The 17,142-nt window shown below is 33.4% G+C and overlaps 1 protein-coding gene across 2 annotated transcripts; it reads left to right on the top strand.

Annotated features, from left to right (window-relative positions):
- The first annotated feature begins 1,285 nt into the window (after positions 1–1,285).
- LOC120085794 (WD repeat-containing protein 26 homolog) lies at positions 1,286–6,920 on the top strand. 2 transcript variants are annotated; one of them, XM_039041989.1, is made up of 5 exons: positions 1,286–1,807; positions 2,495–3,282; positions 4,306–4,407; positions 4,959–5,588; positions 6,487–6,920. In XM_039041989.1, the coding sequence occupies exons 2-5, from the start codon at positions 2,521–2,523 to the stop codon at positions 6,727–6,729; spliced, it is 1,737 nt and encodes a 578-aa protein (XP_038897917.1). In that variant the 5' UTR covers positions 1,286–1,807; positions 2,495–2,520; the 3' UTR covers positions 6,730–6,920. The 2 variants fall into 2 exon arrangements, with proteins under 2 accessions (XP_038897917.1, XP_038897916.1); XM_039041988.1 differs by having other exon boundaries at positions 1,287–1,807; positions 2,455–3,282.
- Positions 6,921–17,142: the final 10,222 nt, after the last annotated feature.

Raw genomic sequence — 17,142 nt, 5'->3', positions numbered from 1 at the left:
TGCTACTTTGTCCATCTTGTGGGAGTTATAGCATACTTTACTCTAGTATTATTGATAATTAGGCTCGATTCTCTATAGAGCTAAATCTAAGTAGTCAACATTTAGGTTATAATCATAAATAGCATCTAAGAAATATAGTTAAGAACCAATTATGTTCGTATTGACATGATAAAATATCACATAAGTTACTAGTTTATCTTCCTATAATATTATGCATATCATATAGGACATTTGTATTCAAATCTCATTAGGTCACATCTTTGTCATTTTTATTAGAAGCAATAAATTAATTTTCAATACAATCAAACATGTGCACTTATCATTCTCATTAAAACATGTGTTTTGATTGACTATAAGCTCATAATGCATCCAACCAAAGCACAATGGATGCCCCTACATAGCAACCCCCACCTCCGCTTGACTCTTTCAAGTTCGACATCAATGTGATGAAAATCACGATTGAGTGAGTTGCATGAGTTTTCAATGGTGACATTAATATTCATAGGAGAAGATTTTATAAACTTGACTGGACTCATAGATTTAGTTTAAACGATAATTTTATTACACAAAAGTCAGTCTAACCATCAATAGAATATTTATCTTTTACGAGCAGAATTTAACTATTTGATTATCTGGAAGCTACTAATGAGACATGAAAACAAGCCTAAAAACTTTTTCGATGCTTTATAAATACAAAATATAAACAAGATTTTATTCTGGGTTTTCTATACATCTTTAGATTTGTAAATATGGCTGTACATAACCTTGCCACACATGCAAGACGATGTATTAGGAAAAAAATCCGACTAGGATACCATCCACTCTAGGTTCATGAGGTCTCCAATAAGGAAGACAATATTTTACTCGACGTTTGATTCTATTTTATTTCTTCGTTTCTCTTTGTATTAAAAAGCATTTCAAACCAACATGAACATAGTTCGACTGACATAAGGTATGAACTATCAACTAAGAGGTTAGAGATTTGAATCTTTCATCTTGTATATCTGTTGAACTAAAAAAATTCAATAAATTTGTAAAATTATGATAATCTAATTAAAATAATAATAACCAACTCGACATATAACCCTATAAATAAGTCATTTATTATTAATAATTAAAACATCACTCCTCTACCAACAATTCAAATACAAAGAACCAAAATGGTAATTTAATTCTAAACCATTTCCAAGTCCATCATAACTTAGCGAATAAGACATCTATCCTGAAATTGGACAATCTCTCACTTAATTTCACTTGCAAAAACAAAGAAAATGGAGAAAGAAGAAAGAAGAAAGAAGCCCATTTGGGCGGCCCCAATAATGAAGAACAAAACCAGGCCCAAGCTTCACTTCCATGGCGCCCACGACTCTTCATCTTGTCTCTTCACATTCTCTGTGTATTCCTTTGTTGGAATTCTTCATTCTTCATTTTCACTCACTGCATAAGAACCCTTCCAATCTCTCTCTCTCTCTCTCTCTCTCTGAGTTGGTTTCCTCCACGCAAAGCCAAACCCACTGTGATTTCTTTTCTTTTTCCCCCTTTTCTTTCCCCTTCTCCATCACCTCTTTTACTCTTCTTTAACCCATCATCTCATCATCCTCACCAAACCCTCAATTCCCACATCCGATTCCCCAAATTTTCCGATTCTTTTTCTCTCTGGCTATCAATTCTTCAATCGCCGGTTTCGGCTTCTACTTTTTCCCTCTACGTGAAGAAAACTTTGTCTTTCTTTTTCTTCTTTTTTTCCCCCAATTAAAAAAGAAAATTCTGGGTTCTTCTTGTGTGAGAATCTCGTCTTAGACCATCGGTATGTCGCCCATTTCTCTTGTTGAATTTCCTTGTTTTGTTTTGTTTTGTTGTTATGTTACGATATGTTGTTATCTTGTTTCTCTGTCGGTAATGTATTTGCGTTGGGATTTTTGATAACTATTTGATTGATTGCAAAATGATATTCTAATGGGATTAGTGTTTGCTTTTTGGTTCATGATTCATCAGGCTTGAGATTACGCTGATTCGTGTTCTTTAAAGTCTGATTATGTTTGTTTCAGTAATACGGCATCCTTTCATCTCTTTTTAGGCATCTAGTTTACTGCTGATTGCATTTTGTATCTACTCATGAAGTCGTCCCATTTTTCTTTTTAGAAGTGGTGAAAGTTGATCTAGCTGGATGATCGAAATGTCTTTAGATTCAGATAAGGTTCTTTAGGTTGCGGTTTTTTGGGAATATATACATGTTTTGTCAAGAAACATGCTTCGGTTCAAAATTCTTTACCATGTTCTTGCTTCTCTTGGTAAAATTTGATTTATTGAGCTGTTCCTGTGGCTGTCTGTCTTCCGAATGGGTATTGTGTAGTTTTATGCTTATTACTTTGGCTACATTGTGAAGTAGTGGGTTTGACATTTATTGGGGGTATTTTTTGTTTTTGAAATTATCTGTTTATCCGTTCATCATAGTTATTTATGGGCTGAGGTGCGCATTTGATGGGAGGTTTAGAGGATGAAGAACCAGCCTCGAAACGTATGAAGGTATCATCAGAGAAATTGAAGGGACTGTCGAACGGTTTATCTGTGGTAGAGCCTTTAGGGGGCTCTTCAAGAGACTTGATGGCTCGCCCCCTACAATCCGAAGGGGACAGTGGTGATGTTATTGGTTCAAAGGGAGTGATCAAAAGAGTCGAATTTGTGAGAATTATAGCCAATGCATTGTATTCTCTTGGTTATAAGAAAACTGGTGCTTATTTAGAAGAGGAGTCTGGGATACCCCTACATTCTCCGGCTGTAAACGTGCTTATGCAGCAAATTCATGATGGAAAATGGGATGAAAGTGTTGAAACTTTGCAAAAAATTGGTCTATCAGATGAAAGCATCGTCAAAGCAGCTTCTGTTTTGGTATTAGAACAGAAATTCTTTGAGCTTCTGGAAAGGGACAAAGTCACTGAAGCTTTACGGACGCTGAGGACCGAGATTGCTCCACATCACATTAACGAAAAGAGAATCCGTGAGCTCTCGTCCTGCTTGGTTTCTCCGTCAATGAGAGCTCAAGCCAATTCATCCTGTCAACAAAGTGCAAGGGCCAAGTCTCGTACACAATTGCTGGAGGAGTTGCAGAAACTTCTTCCTGCATCTCTTATGATACCGGAAAAAAGACTGGAACATTTAGTTGAACGTGCCCTTTTGTTGCAACGAGATGCCTGCACTTTCCATAACTCCTTAAATAAGGAGATGTCATTGTATACAGATCATGATTGTGGGAAAAATCAGATTCCTTCTCAAACTTTACAGGTAACAAATGTTTTTTTAGGACATTTTTGGTGAGGTTGTATCCATTTCCGTTTAGTCTCTGGTGATTCTTGCATAGAGTTGATATTTTGTTATGAATTATCTTGGGGGAGAAAATAATTTGATGGTTGATTTTCTTCACATATTATATGAATATAATATAATATAACTATTTAATTTTTTTTGGATGAAAGTTTGGTTTATCATAGAAAAGATGTTGTACACCTCTTTTAACTTAGTCACCATGTACATACCATAGATAGAAATCCAATTGGTGCACAAATTACTTAAAGAGGAATGCAATAGTTATTTTTGACGTTCTATTACTACATATTCTTTGAGATAATGAGATTAAGATTTGGAATGATAAGTTACGACCTCAGCATGTGATAGTTGAAATGACCATCACTTTTTTCCAGCTTCTTGCATTCTATTGTCTTCAATTGGATTTTTTAGATAAAGAAATAGAACTGGTAAAATGTATTTAGGTGAACAGTCATGAGGCAATGATGGTAATAGTAAACTATCCACTAAGGCCCTCTGACAAGACATAACAACAACTGCGAGAATTGGCCTCAATTGTTTAGATTACGGAAAATCTGAAAACAGCTTGGTCAATATAGCTCGAACTGAAGCTTAGCATTTAACTGAGCAAAACGCTGAACCTCTTTGTAAGACTTTTCAACACCCAAAAAGCCATGATGTTCCTCTGTCGAACTCTAAGTTTTTGTTTTCCTGCTGAGAATAGAATTGTGGTTTATTCTCGGTAGATTCATTCGTCGAACTCACTTGATATGAAATCATAATTGATGCAAGTAAGCATTTTCAAGCTCAATCTTATAGGAGTTTTGCTCCAGCAGTTATGTTTGTGAACCATTTTGTATTATGGATTGAGATTTTGATATAGACATAAAATTGCTAATTTCAAGGGTTTTTTCCTTTCTTTTTTCTCCTAATAACCATAACTGCTTGGCGTTGTTTCTTTCTGCTGTTAGCTGAATATTTTAGTTTTCTTGATCTGAGCAGGTGTTACAAGATCATAGCGATGAGGTCTGGTTTTTGCAATTTTCTCACAATGGAAAATACTTAGCTTCATCGTCCAGTGACCGATCTGCAATCATATGGGAGGTAATTATGATGACCACTTTTTAATGTCTCTCAAGAATGACTACATAGAATTAGTTTATAGATTGTGTGTGTAAAAGAAACTAGCTAGATATATTAAATGGTGTGTAAAAAGAATCTGTCTAGCTATATAAAAAAAGGGACTAACAAATAGAGCCACAAAAAAAAATTAACTAGCTATAGCTCCAGTCCAAAAGAACAAGGCCTAAATGATAGTTGCAGAAGCCTTAGATACGGTATAGACTCCTAAAGGGAAGCATTCTTGAGGATAGAATTAGTTTATAGATTGTCTTTGAATGTGCTTACCTTCTTGTTTTTTTTTTTTTTCCCCTAATTATAATTGTTGAGGAGGCTTCCATTACCCAAGTCCAGTTTTATGAAACAACAAAGGTTTTAAGTTATTAAGATCTTGACTTGAAGGTTTGCGGACCTTGAAAGATATCTCCAGACATCCATTCTTTTGAAAATCTTTTTCACACTAACTTCCGTTTTTTTGTTGATGACTTCAATGTCTAAGTCTTTATTTATTTACTTTGCTTCATTTTTGTTTTTAGGTAGACTTAAATGGAAGAATTTCTTTGAAGCACAGACTGTTAGGTCATGAGCAACCAATCTCTTTGGTCTCATGGAGTCCTGATGATAGTCAGCTACTCACATGTGGGGTGGAGGAAGCTGTCAGGCGTTGGGATGTTGCTTCCGGAGAGTGCCTCCACGTTTATGAAAAAGATGGTCTTGGACTGGTCTCTTGTGGCTGGTTTCCCGATGGAAAGCATATACTTGCAGGCGTTAATGATAAAAGTATCTGCATGTGGGAATTAGATGGGAACGAGTTGGAAGGTTGGAAGGGTCAAAGAACTCTTAAGATTTCTGACCTAGAAATAACCAATGACGGGAAGAAAATTATAAGTATCTGTAGGGATACTGCGATATTGCTACTCGACAGGGAGTTAAACGTTGATAAATTGATTGAAGAGGATCAAATAATAACATCTTTTCAATTGTCAAGGGATAATAAGTTTTTACTAGTAAATCTTTTGAACCAAGAAATCCATCTGTGGAATTTAGAAGGCGAGGCTGAGATTGTTACAACATACACAGGTCACAAGCGCACCCGGTTTGTTATTCGTTCATGTTTTGGAGGGCTCGACCAGGCTTTTATTGCAAGTGGCAGTGAGGACTCACTGGTACAGTTCTTAGTTTATCCTTTTAACTTATATGCTATATACAGCGGGGACCTTCATAAATTTTTTGCTTTTGCTTGGTTTACATCTTCAAATTTTCATTCACTCAAGTTACTTGTTTATCATTGTTAATTTTGGTTAAAGTATAATTCTAGTATCCTTGACATTTTAATGATATTAGTTAAATAGTACCAAGAAGTTGATATAGTACCTTCATGTGAACTTACTAAATGTCACATTAGCTTTCCACATACATAAAACACGACCATACAAACATATCAAGATGTCACATCGGCCATGTCAGTTTTGGAAACTTGTTAGAAATCTTCTTCTTTCTCCTTGCTCGGTTTGAAGTCGAAGCGAATTTCTTCCTACAAGGTTCTTTAAGTTTTCCAACGACACAACACTGCATTTAGACTGACGTGACATTTGAAATGAAACGCGGGGAGGATCTAGATCCTATTGTGTGGAGCTGCAAGTTCATTTAATCCTTTTCGTGTTGGTGCTTTAGCGTGGTTGAGATTGTTGTGGTTGTAACAGGGACTCTTGCTCCATGATATAGGAGACCCTTATGAACTCATCCTTTTAGGATAGGGTAGAATATTGTGACAGGCTTGTTCTTTATTGCTATTTTGTGGGAAGTTCGGCTCGAGAGGAATTGTAGAATTTTCAGAGAAGGGGAGAGATCTTTGGAGGTTTGGAAGGGTCAACGATGTGAGGTTCTGTTGGTGTTTGTTAATAAGACTTTGTACTTACCATCTTCATATCTCACACTTTTGGATTGGAATCTGTTTCTATCGATAGTTTGAGGTTTTGTTTTTCATGCATTTGTACACTTTCATTTTTCTCGATTAGAGCTTGGTTTCGGCTTGGATGATGGTTGGTTTATGGATTGTGGCAGGTATACATATGGCACAGAGGGACAGGGGAGGTTATAGAAGCATTGGAAGGGCACTCAGGGTCTGTAAACTGTGTGAGTTGGAACCCTACAAATCCTCACATGTTGGCATCGGCGAGCGACGACCGGACGATTAGAATATGGGGCTTAAGGGAGCTGGATGTTGATGTTGTTAAGTTCAAAAATACTGAACACAGTAGTAGTAATGGTAATGGTGTCCATTATAGCAATGGGGGAACATCTTGAACAAATTAAAGCTTCTTTCTTTCACACCCATTTGTAACTTTTTTTCCCTTTCTTTTCTATAGTTGGCTCTGTTATTCTGTAAATACTTCCCTTCAGTTTCTTCTTCCTAAGTTGACATTCAAAGTTGTGCAATGTGCATCATGAAGTCATTCTCTATTAATAAAAATGCTCAGTCCATTCAATTCTCTCTATTTTTTTTTGGGTTATATTTTACAAGAATTTTTTACTCAATTTTTGGTTATGTTTGTATTCCATAATCTCGAGTAAGTAAATTCAATAGTGGAGTTTGAGGTGTTGAGTAGTTTACTATAGCTCGTAGGTATTGCAGTTCGTAAGGTTATAGTAGTCAATGTAGATTATTTTAATCTGAATTATAATGTTACAAAGTAGTATACATTGTAGTTAAGTGGCTTATAATAATTGGGAACTTCAACTATTATAATAAGAATACAAATATTGAGTAGGCTATAATAGTCTTGTCCACTCCACTAAAGATAAGTTAAGGGTGCAAACACTTTATGAATGTGTGAAGAATGATAGGTTTTTGTTATTTAATATATGATGAGATCTAAGAGATATTTAACTTCAATAATGTTTAACTTATATTCTTTTATAAGGCAAAAATGTGTCGAGCGTTTGTATGTATGTATGTATGCATATGCATATATATATGTGTGTGTGTTGAATGTATATAATAATTTAAGACTAATAACCAACTCTTTACCCCAAACGCCTTCATAGTAACTTGGATTAAGATAGAGTGGCAAATCAAGTAAATTTAATAACATTCTTTAGCATTAACATTATTATGAATTTACTTTATTCTTATATATTTTTTTTAAATTTTGAAGTAAATCGATAATGTTGTTTTAAAAATCTTATTTACTTTATTCTCATGAATCTTATTTATTGATAAATATTGTTTGTTGGGAGCGTAATATGTGTGCCTATAGTGTTACTTTGCACCGTTTCGCCGTTAGATCTTTATTTGTTGTTCTAATTAGCTTGGGGCTTCTCTTGTAGAGACTCAAACAACCTCTTCTTCTTTGGATTTTTTCCTTTAGTTTTTTGTGCTTTCCTTTTGTGTTTTGTTGATTTTTGACCCTGATGTTTCCTTGTTTTGGTGTTTTTTGTGCGCCTTAACTTCGGGCTATGAGATTTCTATATTTTCTATAATCTATTGCTTTTGAAAGGAAAAAAAATATTAGAATAAAGTAAATATGACGATTTAGTCATTGATGAGAATTTTTTTTTGACAATTTCATGAGAATAAAGTAAATGAGAATTTATAAATTAATTTTTAAACTAAAAATTTATGATAAGTATGCTAGATTTTTTTTATTTATTATTATTTTTTTTATTTTTTTCATTTTTCATTTTTATTGTTGATAGGTAAAAGCTAAAGTTACTGCCCCCCCATAAAGTTAAAGAAAAACTTAAAAAACATTTCCCTAACCCAAACATGTCTCTACTGGATCTTTATTTCTCTAAAAACAAAAATTATTTGTTAACCTTAGTTAAATCTACGACATCTCAATAAGTGTAAGTTTTATCCGGAAAATTTACCCAATTTTTTTTGATAATAAACAAAATGTTGAATTATAAATTTATTTTTTTCAATCTTATAAGTCACTGAACTCTAAAAAGTGAAAAATAAGTTTTTAATGTCCCATTTGATAATTTTTTGTTTCTTATTTATTTTTTAAAATAGAAAAACAAAAATGTATTTAGTGAGGGGGTGTTTGACGTGCGATGAAAGCATAGAGTTGAGTTGAGTTGTAAATTATTATCTAGAGTTAAATTGTTTGTGTTTGTTGTGTAGAGTTGAGTTTGATTAATAATTATTATCTGTATTAGGTGTATAAAGTTGAGTTGAGATATTTGATGCAGTTTTTGTAAATGCAATTTATAAAACACAACAAATTATTTTCAACATATTATTTTTTAAAAAACTCTAATTCTTTTCAATTCGTAAAACATACTATCAAAATACATGTCATATTGCAACTCAATTACTTATGAATTGGTATATTGTATGTATATATATTGAATCTTGCTAACTTAACATTATTACAAAAAAAAAATTAACATATTATACACATAAACGCTGAATAACTTGATAACTTGATCGTTTATGTTTATATAATATGCATTGTTTATGTTGAATTGAAATTATGCATAAAATAATTACTTTTCAGTTCATAATGATGTTGGGAATGTGGTAGTATAGTATGGTTACATTCTTTTGAACTAGATATTCTAGTTGACGGCATTGGATTTTTCTAAGATTTATTATCATAGTTGAGAACATATCAGTCTACAATTTAAACATATTCTAAAGTTTCAATAAATGTTAGTTTCGGGGCTTACATAATAATATTAGCTAAAAAAATGCAGACAACTCTATGTAATTAATACAAAAATCTCATCTAAAAATGTCATATAAAGAGTTTGGAAAAATATATTAAGAAAAACACTACTTTCATAAGAACAATTTAGACAATATGATTTTAGTCCAAATTTGAGGATTAAAATTTTGAAAAAAAATTATAGTATGAAAAAAAATATATGAAAATTTAGAACTAGCGAAAATCAATTCTAAAAAGATGGTCTTTTTTGTCTCACACCAAAAAAGAAAAAAGACTGGATAATTGAGCAATAATGTCAAAGACACTATTATTTAGAGCATATGAAATCATATTTAAAGTTTAATCTACAAGGTGGTGACATATTAGAAAATAATGATTGAAAATTTTCTATTGGTTAAAAACAATTTTAAGACTTGTTAAAAGTAATTTAAAGATCTTTTTCATTTAATTCCTATGTTTATGATGTTGAAAATGTATTAATTTTCGTTTCTATACTTATTCCTATATATGATTATGATGTTGAAAAGGTTCTAACTTTTGTTTCCATGCTTATTCCCATGCTTATACTTTCTTCGCCGTGGAATTTATACCATATTAGAGCTATTCTTTGTATAATAAAAATATATTTTTTTATTCTACACTCATTTGCAATTTTCTTTTTAATTTTACAGAAAATTGTAAGACAAAACAAAATGAAATAAAATTTAAACCAATTTAAAATTATAAATGGAATTATAAATTGAAATTTAGGGAATATTTTCCTTTTTATTTTCTGTATCTATTACTATTTTTATAAAGATTAGTTTTATGTATTTATAGCTATTCTTTGTATAAAAAGAAACAGATTTTTTATTCTATACCCATTTGCAATTTTCTTTTTAATTTTACAGAAAATTGTAAGATAAAATAATCTGAAATAAAAATTGAACCAATTTAAAATTATAAATGTAATTAGAAAATTAAAATGAACTTCAAACTATTTACAACAAATCAAAGTCCGCAAATAAAAACGTCCCCAACAATGTCAATATACAAGTGAAAAAATACAAAACCATGACACATTACAAATGTTCACAAAGTCAAGCAATAAACAATAGACTATAACAAAAATACTTTGAATCTAACACTTATGAACCTCAAACTAGTTACGAAAGGTATGCTCGAATAGGGCCCTACATGGGAGAAAAAGAAGTATAGTTAGACCAAAGGGTAGGTCATACGACTGAAGTAGAAATAAAATATACTAGAACATACCTTTTGATTATGTTTGGTGTAAATGGAGGTCGAGATAGTCCACACGTAGGGGGCGGAAATAGATGTTGCCCTAACAAAAATATGAAAACGTTAATGACATATCTTACTTGGAATATAAGGAAAGAAGCATACCTTGTGTAAGGCAATCATTCATTTGTTAGCTACCTCATATGAATAGAATAAGATGGAAGAAGGAAACAAAATATATCGCAATAGCCAAACCACACATATGAGAATGTAAAACGGGTTAAGAAAAAGTTAGGGAAAAAAAGTTAGAGCAGGAATGTACCAACACAATATATCAGAGGAGGCTGTGGAGAAGTCTTAAAAAAATATGAAGAGGAATTTAGGTTTAAATAAAAGATACAATAAGGATGGTGGTTTAAGTACACCTAACCTCAATATGTTCAAACATTGACTTCATTAAACCCACAATAAAGAGAGACAAATCAAACATAGATAAAGTAATGATCAGGTTAATATTAATTGGGTGGTTAACCATAAAATAAATCTGCTGCAAATGGAAATAAATATAACATAATGTCTCACACATAAATGGACATAAGAATAAAGATCCAGAGGGCCTCAAGATTTGGTATAACTCTTTCACTAGAACAAATCCAACTCCAAACAAACAAAATAAACCGTTGCAAAACTTGTAAAATTGAAGTTCAATTTAAATCTAAGAAAATTGAATTTAGTCAAATATCGAAAAAAATTTCAATGGAAAAAAAATCCATTCATCAGATGAAAAATACCCAACAAATTGACTATGTATGGAGGATGAAATTAAAAAGCAGTCCACAAAATATAAGAAAAAAACAGAGATGCATAATTTTTTAATCTAATTATCAAAATTGTTGGAATATAAATGCAACATGTACAACAAAAGCAAAGATCGATAACGTTCTCATTACATTAAAACTATGAATATGCATGCAAAAAGGGTTAGAAAATAGAACCTTTGTAGAATATACCGTAATCTTCCTCTCCGTGCTTGAACGACACCACCGACGGAAAATTCTCGCTATTCTCCAGTTGAAGAACACGATTGTGGGACCGTTTTGTTAATGAAAGCTAGAGAATTTTCACTCTAGTAAAAATGGAGAGTAAAGGAGATTTTGTGGAAGAGGTAAATTCAATATTCAAGAAAGCATTAAGTTTTAATTTTTTAAAATCAAAACCTATTTAAAGACAAAATACATGCGAAATCCTATCTTGCATATCTTCCACCTCAAACTTCATTGCATGAAATCTCTAGGTGTCAAACTTTGGAAGAGCCACTTCAAAAACCACTTGGTTAGTAGGAAAATCCAACAATTGGTTTTTCCACTAACTACTTTTTTTTATTAAAATAAATATTATAATAAAAAAAATTTTGACAAAAATATGAAATACTATTTTCATATTTTAGAAGTATTTTTAAATAAATAAATAAATAAATTTAATATCACATATTAAATTGTCTTTGACACTTGGCTTTGATTAATCACATCAATCAAATTTCAAACATTTTTATGCTAATATTTTATTAAAACATACTCTCCAAAAATAATTAATTAATTGTAAATTCTATCTTATATAAAATACAATTTTTCCTAAAAACCGAATTCGAACATTTCAAATTCTTACTTCACCTAGTTCTTCAATTTTGTCTGAAGTGAGTTAGCAAAGAGACAGTAAAGAGACCTGATGGGCCTACAGTCATGGGCTCCAACGATTCGAAACTAACCGGTCAAACTCTTTAACCTAGTTAATCAACATTCGTTAACTAATAGGACTTTTTACTATAGCCTGTAGTTGCACTCCCTTCACTGTAGATATATTATGTGATTATTTAATATAACCATTATCGATAAGTTGATCTTTCATAGGTTGTTCGTAACCTCAGCTAGGTCAGTTACCGTTTTACCTTTGAGTTATATCTTTTCTCTTTAAGTACTACTGTCCCTCTAATGAACAATTGATTTAGGATCTTAATCACTAAATCCATTCCCTCTCAGGGCAACGAATGGATAGGGCCCCTTGTTCAAGACTATATTATGATAACAGCGGGGCTGTAGCAAATTCAAAAGAGCCTCAGAGTCATCATTGGGGTAAGCACATAGAACGGAAATATCACTTGATCAGGGAGATTGTGCATCGCAGTGATGTGATAGTCACGAAGATTGCATCAAAGCACAACGTTGCTGATCCCTTTACAAAGGCCCTCATGGCTAAAGTGTTCGAGGGTCACCTGGAAAGCCTGGGTCTGCGGGACATGCGACATCTTGTCTAAGGCAAGTGGGAGATGGTACTGGGGTATGCCCTAGTTTATTGTATATTTTACATTTTTATATTGCATTGTACAGTATTGTACATTAGTCTCTTGAGTCTGTAAGACAAGTGGGAGATTGTTGGGATTGATGTCATAATTCTCCCGGAGTCTCGTTGTTTTGTAAAGATACACATTATTCAATGAATAAAATAAGTGTTATTTAATTCTGGCATTTATTCATATTCAATAAACAAAGCTCCTTAATTATCTTATGTGAACTTAAGCATGTATATGTAATATACAAGTGGATCATGCCTTAAGTGCTAACCTAAATAGGTCTGTAGTATAAGAATTAAGGTGGGATACCTGATCCTGGTGACACTACGGATACGACCCACTTTGTAGAGGTTTGCAAGTATTATAAACTACTACAGATGGTAGATCCTGATAATTCATGTGGAGACGTGCGATCGGGGGTGTCTTATATAAAGAGTTTGTATAAGACCTGAACCACGAAATGACTAGACTCTGTATATAACGCCGTTGATACTAGAGACTTACATCTCACCTAAACGACCATAGGTGACACGACCTCAATCCTAAGTGTTTTGGGAACTCTTGCCTTTGAGGGCGGTACTTTGATTAGTATGGGTGAGAGTGGCCAGATTGCCAACTTAACATGCCTACCTTTTTGGGGACTTGTCTGATCTGGGAACTGGGAACTCAATCCACAAGATGTAATTAACTCATTTTCCGAAGCAGGGATAAATAGAGAGATTGCTCCCTTAAAGGCTGATTCCGGGGCTTGAACATAGTGGTCACAGCTTCTCTTTGGAAGAGAAGACTCAGTCATAGTAGGACTATGACTTATGTTCATTAGAGGAATCAGTGGTACTTAAGGAGACAGATGTAACTATAGGGGCATAACGGTTATTGGCCCAACTGTACTTACGAGCGATATGTGAAGGATTGTTGCATTGCTCATTGGTTAAGATGGTCACATAATATATCTGTGGTAAAGAGAGTTAAACTATCGGTTTTTATTGGAGTGCCTGACAGTTAACAGATGATGATGGATCCTGTGACTAAAAAGTTTAGTCAGTTATTCACGTACTGTTGGAGCTTTGAGCTACAGGTCCATGAGATCTCCTTGGTAGCTCAATGGATTTAGTTGAGGATCAGTTCTTGGTGTTGATTTGAAATGTTCAAATTGACGAGAGGTATTTTGATTATATATGATATAATCGGTATGATGTATGAGATACATCTAGTGGAGGATTGATGTAAATGAGATTTACATTAAGTACCATGGAATAGAAAAAGAACTATGGTTTATATGTTTCATGAGATGAAATATTAAAACTATATGTTATAAATATAGTATGATAAGTTGGTTATCATAACATTAATTATTGGATAATTAATTCTTTTTCTTTAATAACCAAGTGAGTGGGTGGTTATTGGATTCATGGTAACCGTGAGTTTAAAAGGAAAATGGTTTTCCTATTTTGAAATGAAGTTTTACAAACGATTGAAAAAGGTTTTGAGATTTTTCTCTCTGCGCAAAAGAAACTCACGTAGTCGTCAAGTAAATACGGATTTGCTAAACGACGGTTGGGCGAGCTAAACGATCGTGCAGTATTTATTAAACGATCGCATAGTTTTGCTAGACGATCGTTTGCCCTAAGTAAACGATCGTGTAGAGTCTGTAGGTGACAGACAGAGCTAAATGATGAGCTAAACGATCGTATAGCTTTTGCTAGACGATCGCTTAGCTTTATCTAAACGATTGGGCATCGACCTGTACGATAGGTCTCCGCCATCTNTATGGTTTATATGTTTCATGAGATGAAATATTAAAACTATAGGTTATAAATATAGTATGATAAGTTGGTTATCATTTATATTTATAATAATATTAATTAATGGATAATTAATTCTTTTTCTTTAATAACCAAGTGAGTGGGTGGTTATTGGAATCAAGGTAACCGTGAGTTTAAAAGGAAAATGGTTTTCCTATTTTGAAGAGAGTTTTACAAACGATTGAAAAATTTTTGGAGTTTTTTTCTCTTGGGGCAAAAAAACTCACGGAGTCGTCAAGTAAATACAGATTTACTAAACGACAGTTGGGCGAGCTAAACGATCGTGTAGTATTTACTAAACGATCGCATAGTTTTGCTAGACGATCGCTTGCCTGAAGTAAATGATCGTGTAGTGTCTGTAGGTGACAGACAGAGCTAAACGATGAGTTAAACGATCGCATAGCTTTTGCTAGACGATCGCTTAGCTTTATCTAAACGATTGGGCATCGACCTGTACGTGTTGCTGTGGAGTTCGTGGCCGAGGAAATCATTGAGGACAAGCGAGAAGTGTTCATGCGGTGTTCGTGCTGTGCTGCGGTCGTATAAATCGAGCATTCGAGGTTGCTGTTGTTCGAGCGGTCGTACGCATCGGAGTGTGGAGACACATTTGCACATGTTCGTAGGTTTTTCCTTTTGTGCATTTGTAGTTATTCATGCTGTAATTTCTGTATGAATTGTATAACTTCTTGTTTGAAGTCGACCATAAATGTATTATTCATTTATGATTGTGATTTGGAATAATCTTGTTCCGCTGCTCATGAAAATCGCATATCTGATTTCCTTTAACCCCCACCTATGCAGATCAAGGGACAATCCTGAATAAACAGGAGTTCATAGACAACTAAGGATTTAGATCAAGTTATCTAGGTCATCAAGAAGTGAAATTAACCAATGTTAATAGTAAACAGTGTTAATACGTAATAGTGATTATTTCGTCGTCAGTCTTACACAACATCGCGTAAAACACCCCTACTCACATGTCTCTACATGAACGAATTGATCATATCATTTATGACACTTTACAACATTTGTAACAATCATAAAGCGGGCCATATTCAATAGTATCTCTAGAAATAGGTACCCAACCTAATCCAAGTACTATAGACTATTTAGGCTATTATACTCGAATCTGATCCAGTTTGTGTCTCCATATAAAGTCTAAATGTTCATTACAATAGCTAAGGGTTCATAGTTTATTGGATTTAGAGTTATCAATTCATTTTCATTCAATAACATTTGTCTGAATAAACTTCATGTATGTTTACTATTTACAAACTATGAGTTTTAGAACATACAACCTAACAAACTCTCACTTGGACTAAAACTCCTAGTAGGATAAAAAAAATTGAGTACTGTTAGAGAAATCTAAATACAATAAACTAAGGCATCCCATACCCATAATTTCTCCCACTTGCCCTATTTATTCTACCCATAGTTCTAAACTCTTCAGGTGATCCTCGAAAAACTTAGCCGAGAGGGCCTTTGTAAACGAATCAGCAATATTGTGCTCAGACGCTATTTGTCTTACAATAATGTCTCCTCTTAGCACGATCTCAGACCAACATATTCTGCTTCCATTGTGGAGTTTGCAATGCAGCTATGCTTAACACTTCTCCACACTATTTCTTCTCCATTTAGAGTGAACACCGATCCCAAAGTAGATCTCCTAGAGTCTATATCGGTTTGAAAAATGGAGTCAGTATATCCTGTAAGGATCAAATCTTTATTTCCATATACGAGTACGTATTTTTTCGTTCTCCTAAGATACTTGAAAATATTCTTAACGAAAGTCCAATGTACATAACCAGGATTGGACTGATACCTACTGATAATCCTTATGGCAAAGCATATGTCTGGATGAGTACATAGTATTACATACATTAGACTTCTGATCGTTGATGCATAGGGAACCCATCTCATATCCTCAACTTGTGGGATATTGTTTTTTTTTTTTTTCCTCTCTTTTGGAATTCTACATCTTAAACCTAGACAACACCTTGCCTATGTAAGATGTTTGAGACATAGCTAGCATTCTGTTCTTTCGGTTTCAAACTATTTGAATCCCAATAACATACTGCACCTCTTCTAGATCTTTTATCTAAAATTGGGTTGCTAACTAATTTTTTATGTCATTTAGGTATCCTACATTATTCCCAGTAAGTAGGATAATCTACATACAAAACTAGAAATGCTACAATGGAGTTGATAATCCTTTGTATACACACGATTCATCAACGTTTTGTTCAAAGCCATAAGATTTGACCGTAGTACTAAATCTTATATTCCAGGATCTGGATGCCTGTTTCAATCCATAAATAGATTTATTCAATTTGCAAACCTTTTGCTCTTGACCCTGTTCAATGAACCCTTTTGGTTGGACCATATAAATACTCTATTTAAGATTTCCATTTAGAAAGGCAGTTTTGACATCCATTTGCCAAATTTCATAATTATAAAAAGTGGAAATGGACAAGAATATCTCCTTATTGATTTAATCATAGCAACAGATGAGAAGGTTTCTTCATAGTCTACCCCATCAACCTAGGTATAATCCTTTGCTACTAACCGAGCTTTATAGGTCTGTACCTTCCCTGTATGATCTCTTTTATGCTTGTAGATCCACTTACAACCGATAGGTCTTATCTTATCAGGTTTATCTACAAGTTTCTAG

Source organism: Benincasa hispida, chromosome 9 (assembly GCF_009727055.1).
Source record: "Benincasa hispida cultivar B227 chromosome 9, ASM972705v1, whole genome shotgun sequence".
NCBI classification, from domain to species: domain Eukaryota; kingdom Viridiplantae; phylum Streptophyta; class Magnoliopsida; order Cucurbitales; family Cucurbitaceae; genus Benincasa; species Benincasa hispida.
This window is presented reverse-complemented; position numbering and strand designations above follow the sequence as displayed.

What these genes read in the sequence shown, in the direction of transcription:
- LOC120085794 (XM_039041988.1), top strand. Translation starts at nt 2,482, where the DNA reads ATGGGAGGTTTAGAGGATGAAGAACCAGCCTCGAAACGTATGAAGGTA. An exon ending in TTCCTTCTCAAACTTTACAG is followed by an intron (nt 3,283 to 4,305) that starts GTAACAAATGTT and finishes TGATCTGAGCAG; the next exon opens with GTGTTACAAGATCATAGCGA. An exon ending in GTGGCAGTGAGGACTCACTG is followed by an intron (nt 5,589 to 6,486) that starts GTACAGTTCTTA and finishes GGATTGTGGCAG; the next exon opens with GTATACATATGGCACAGAGG.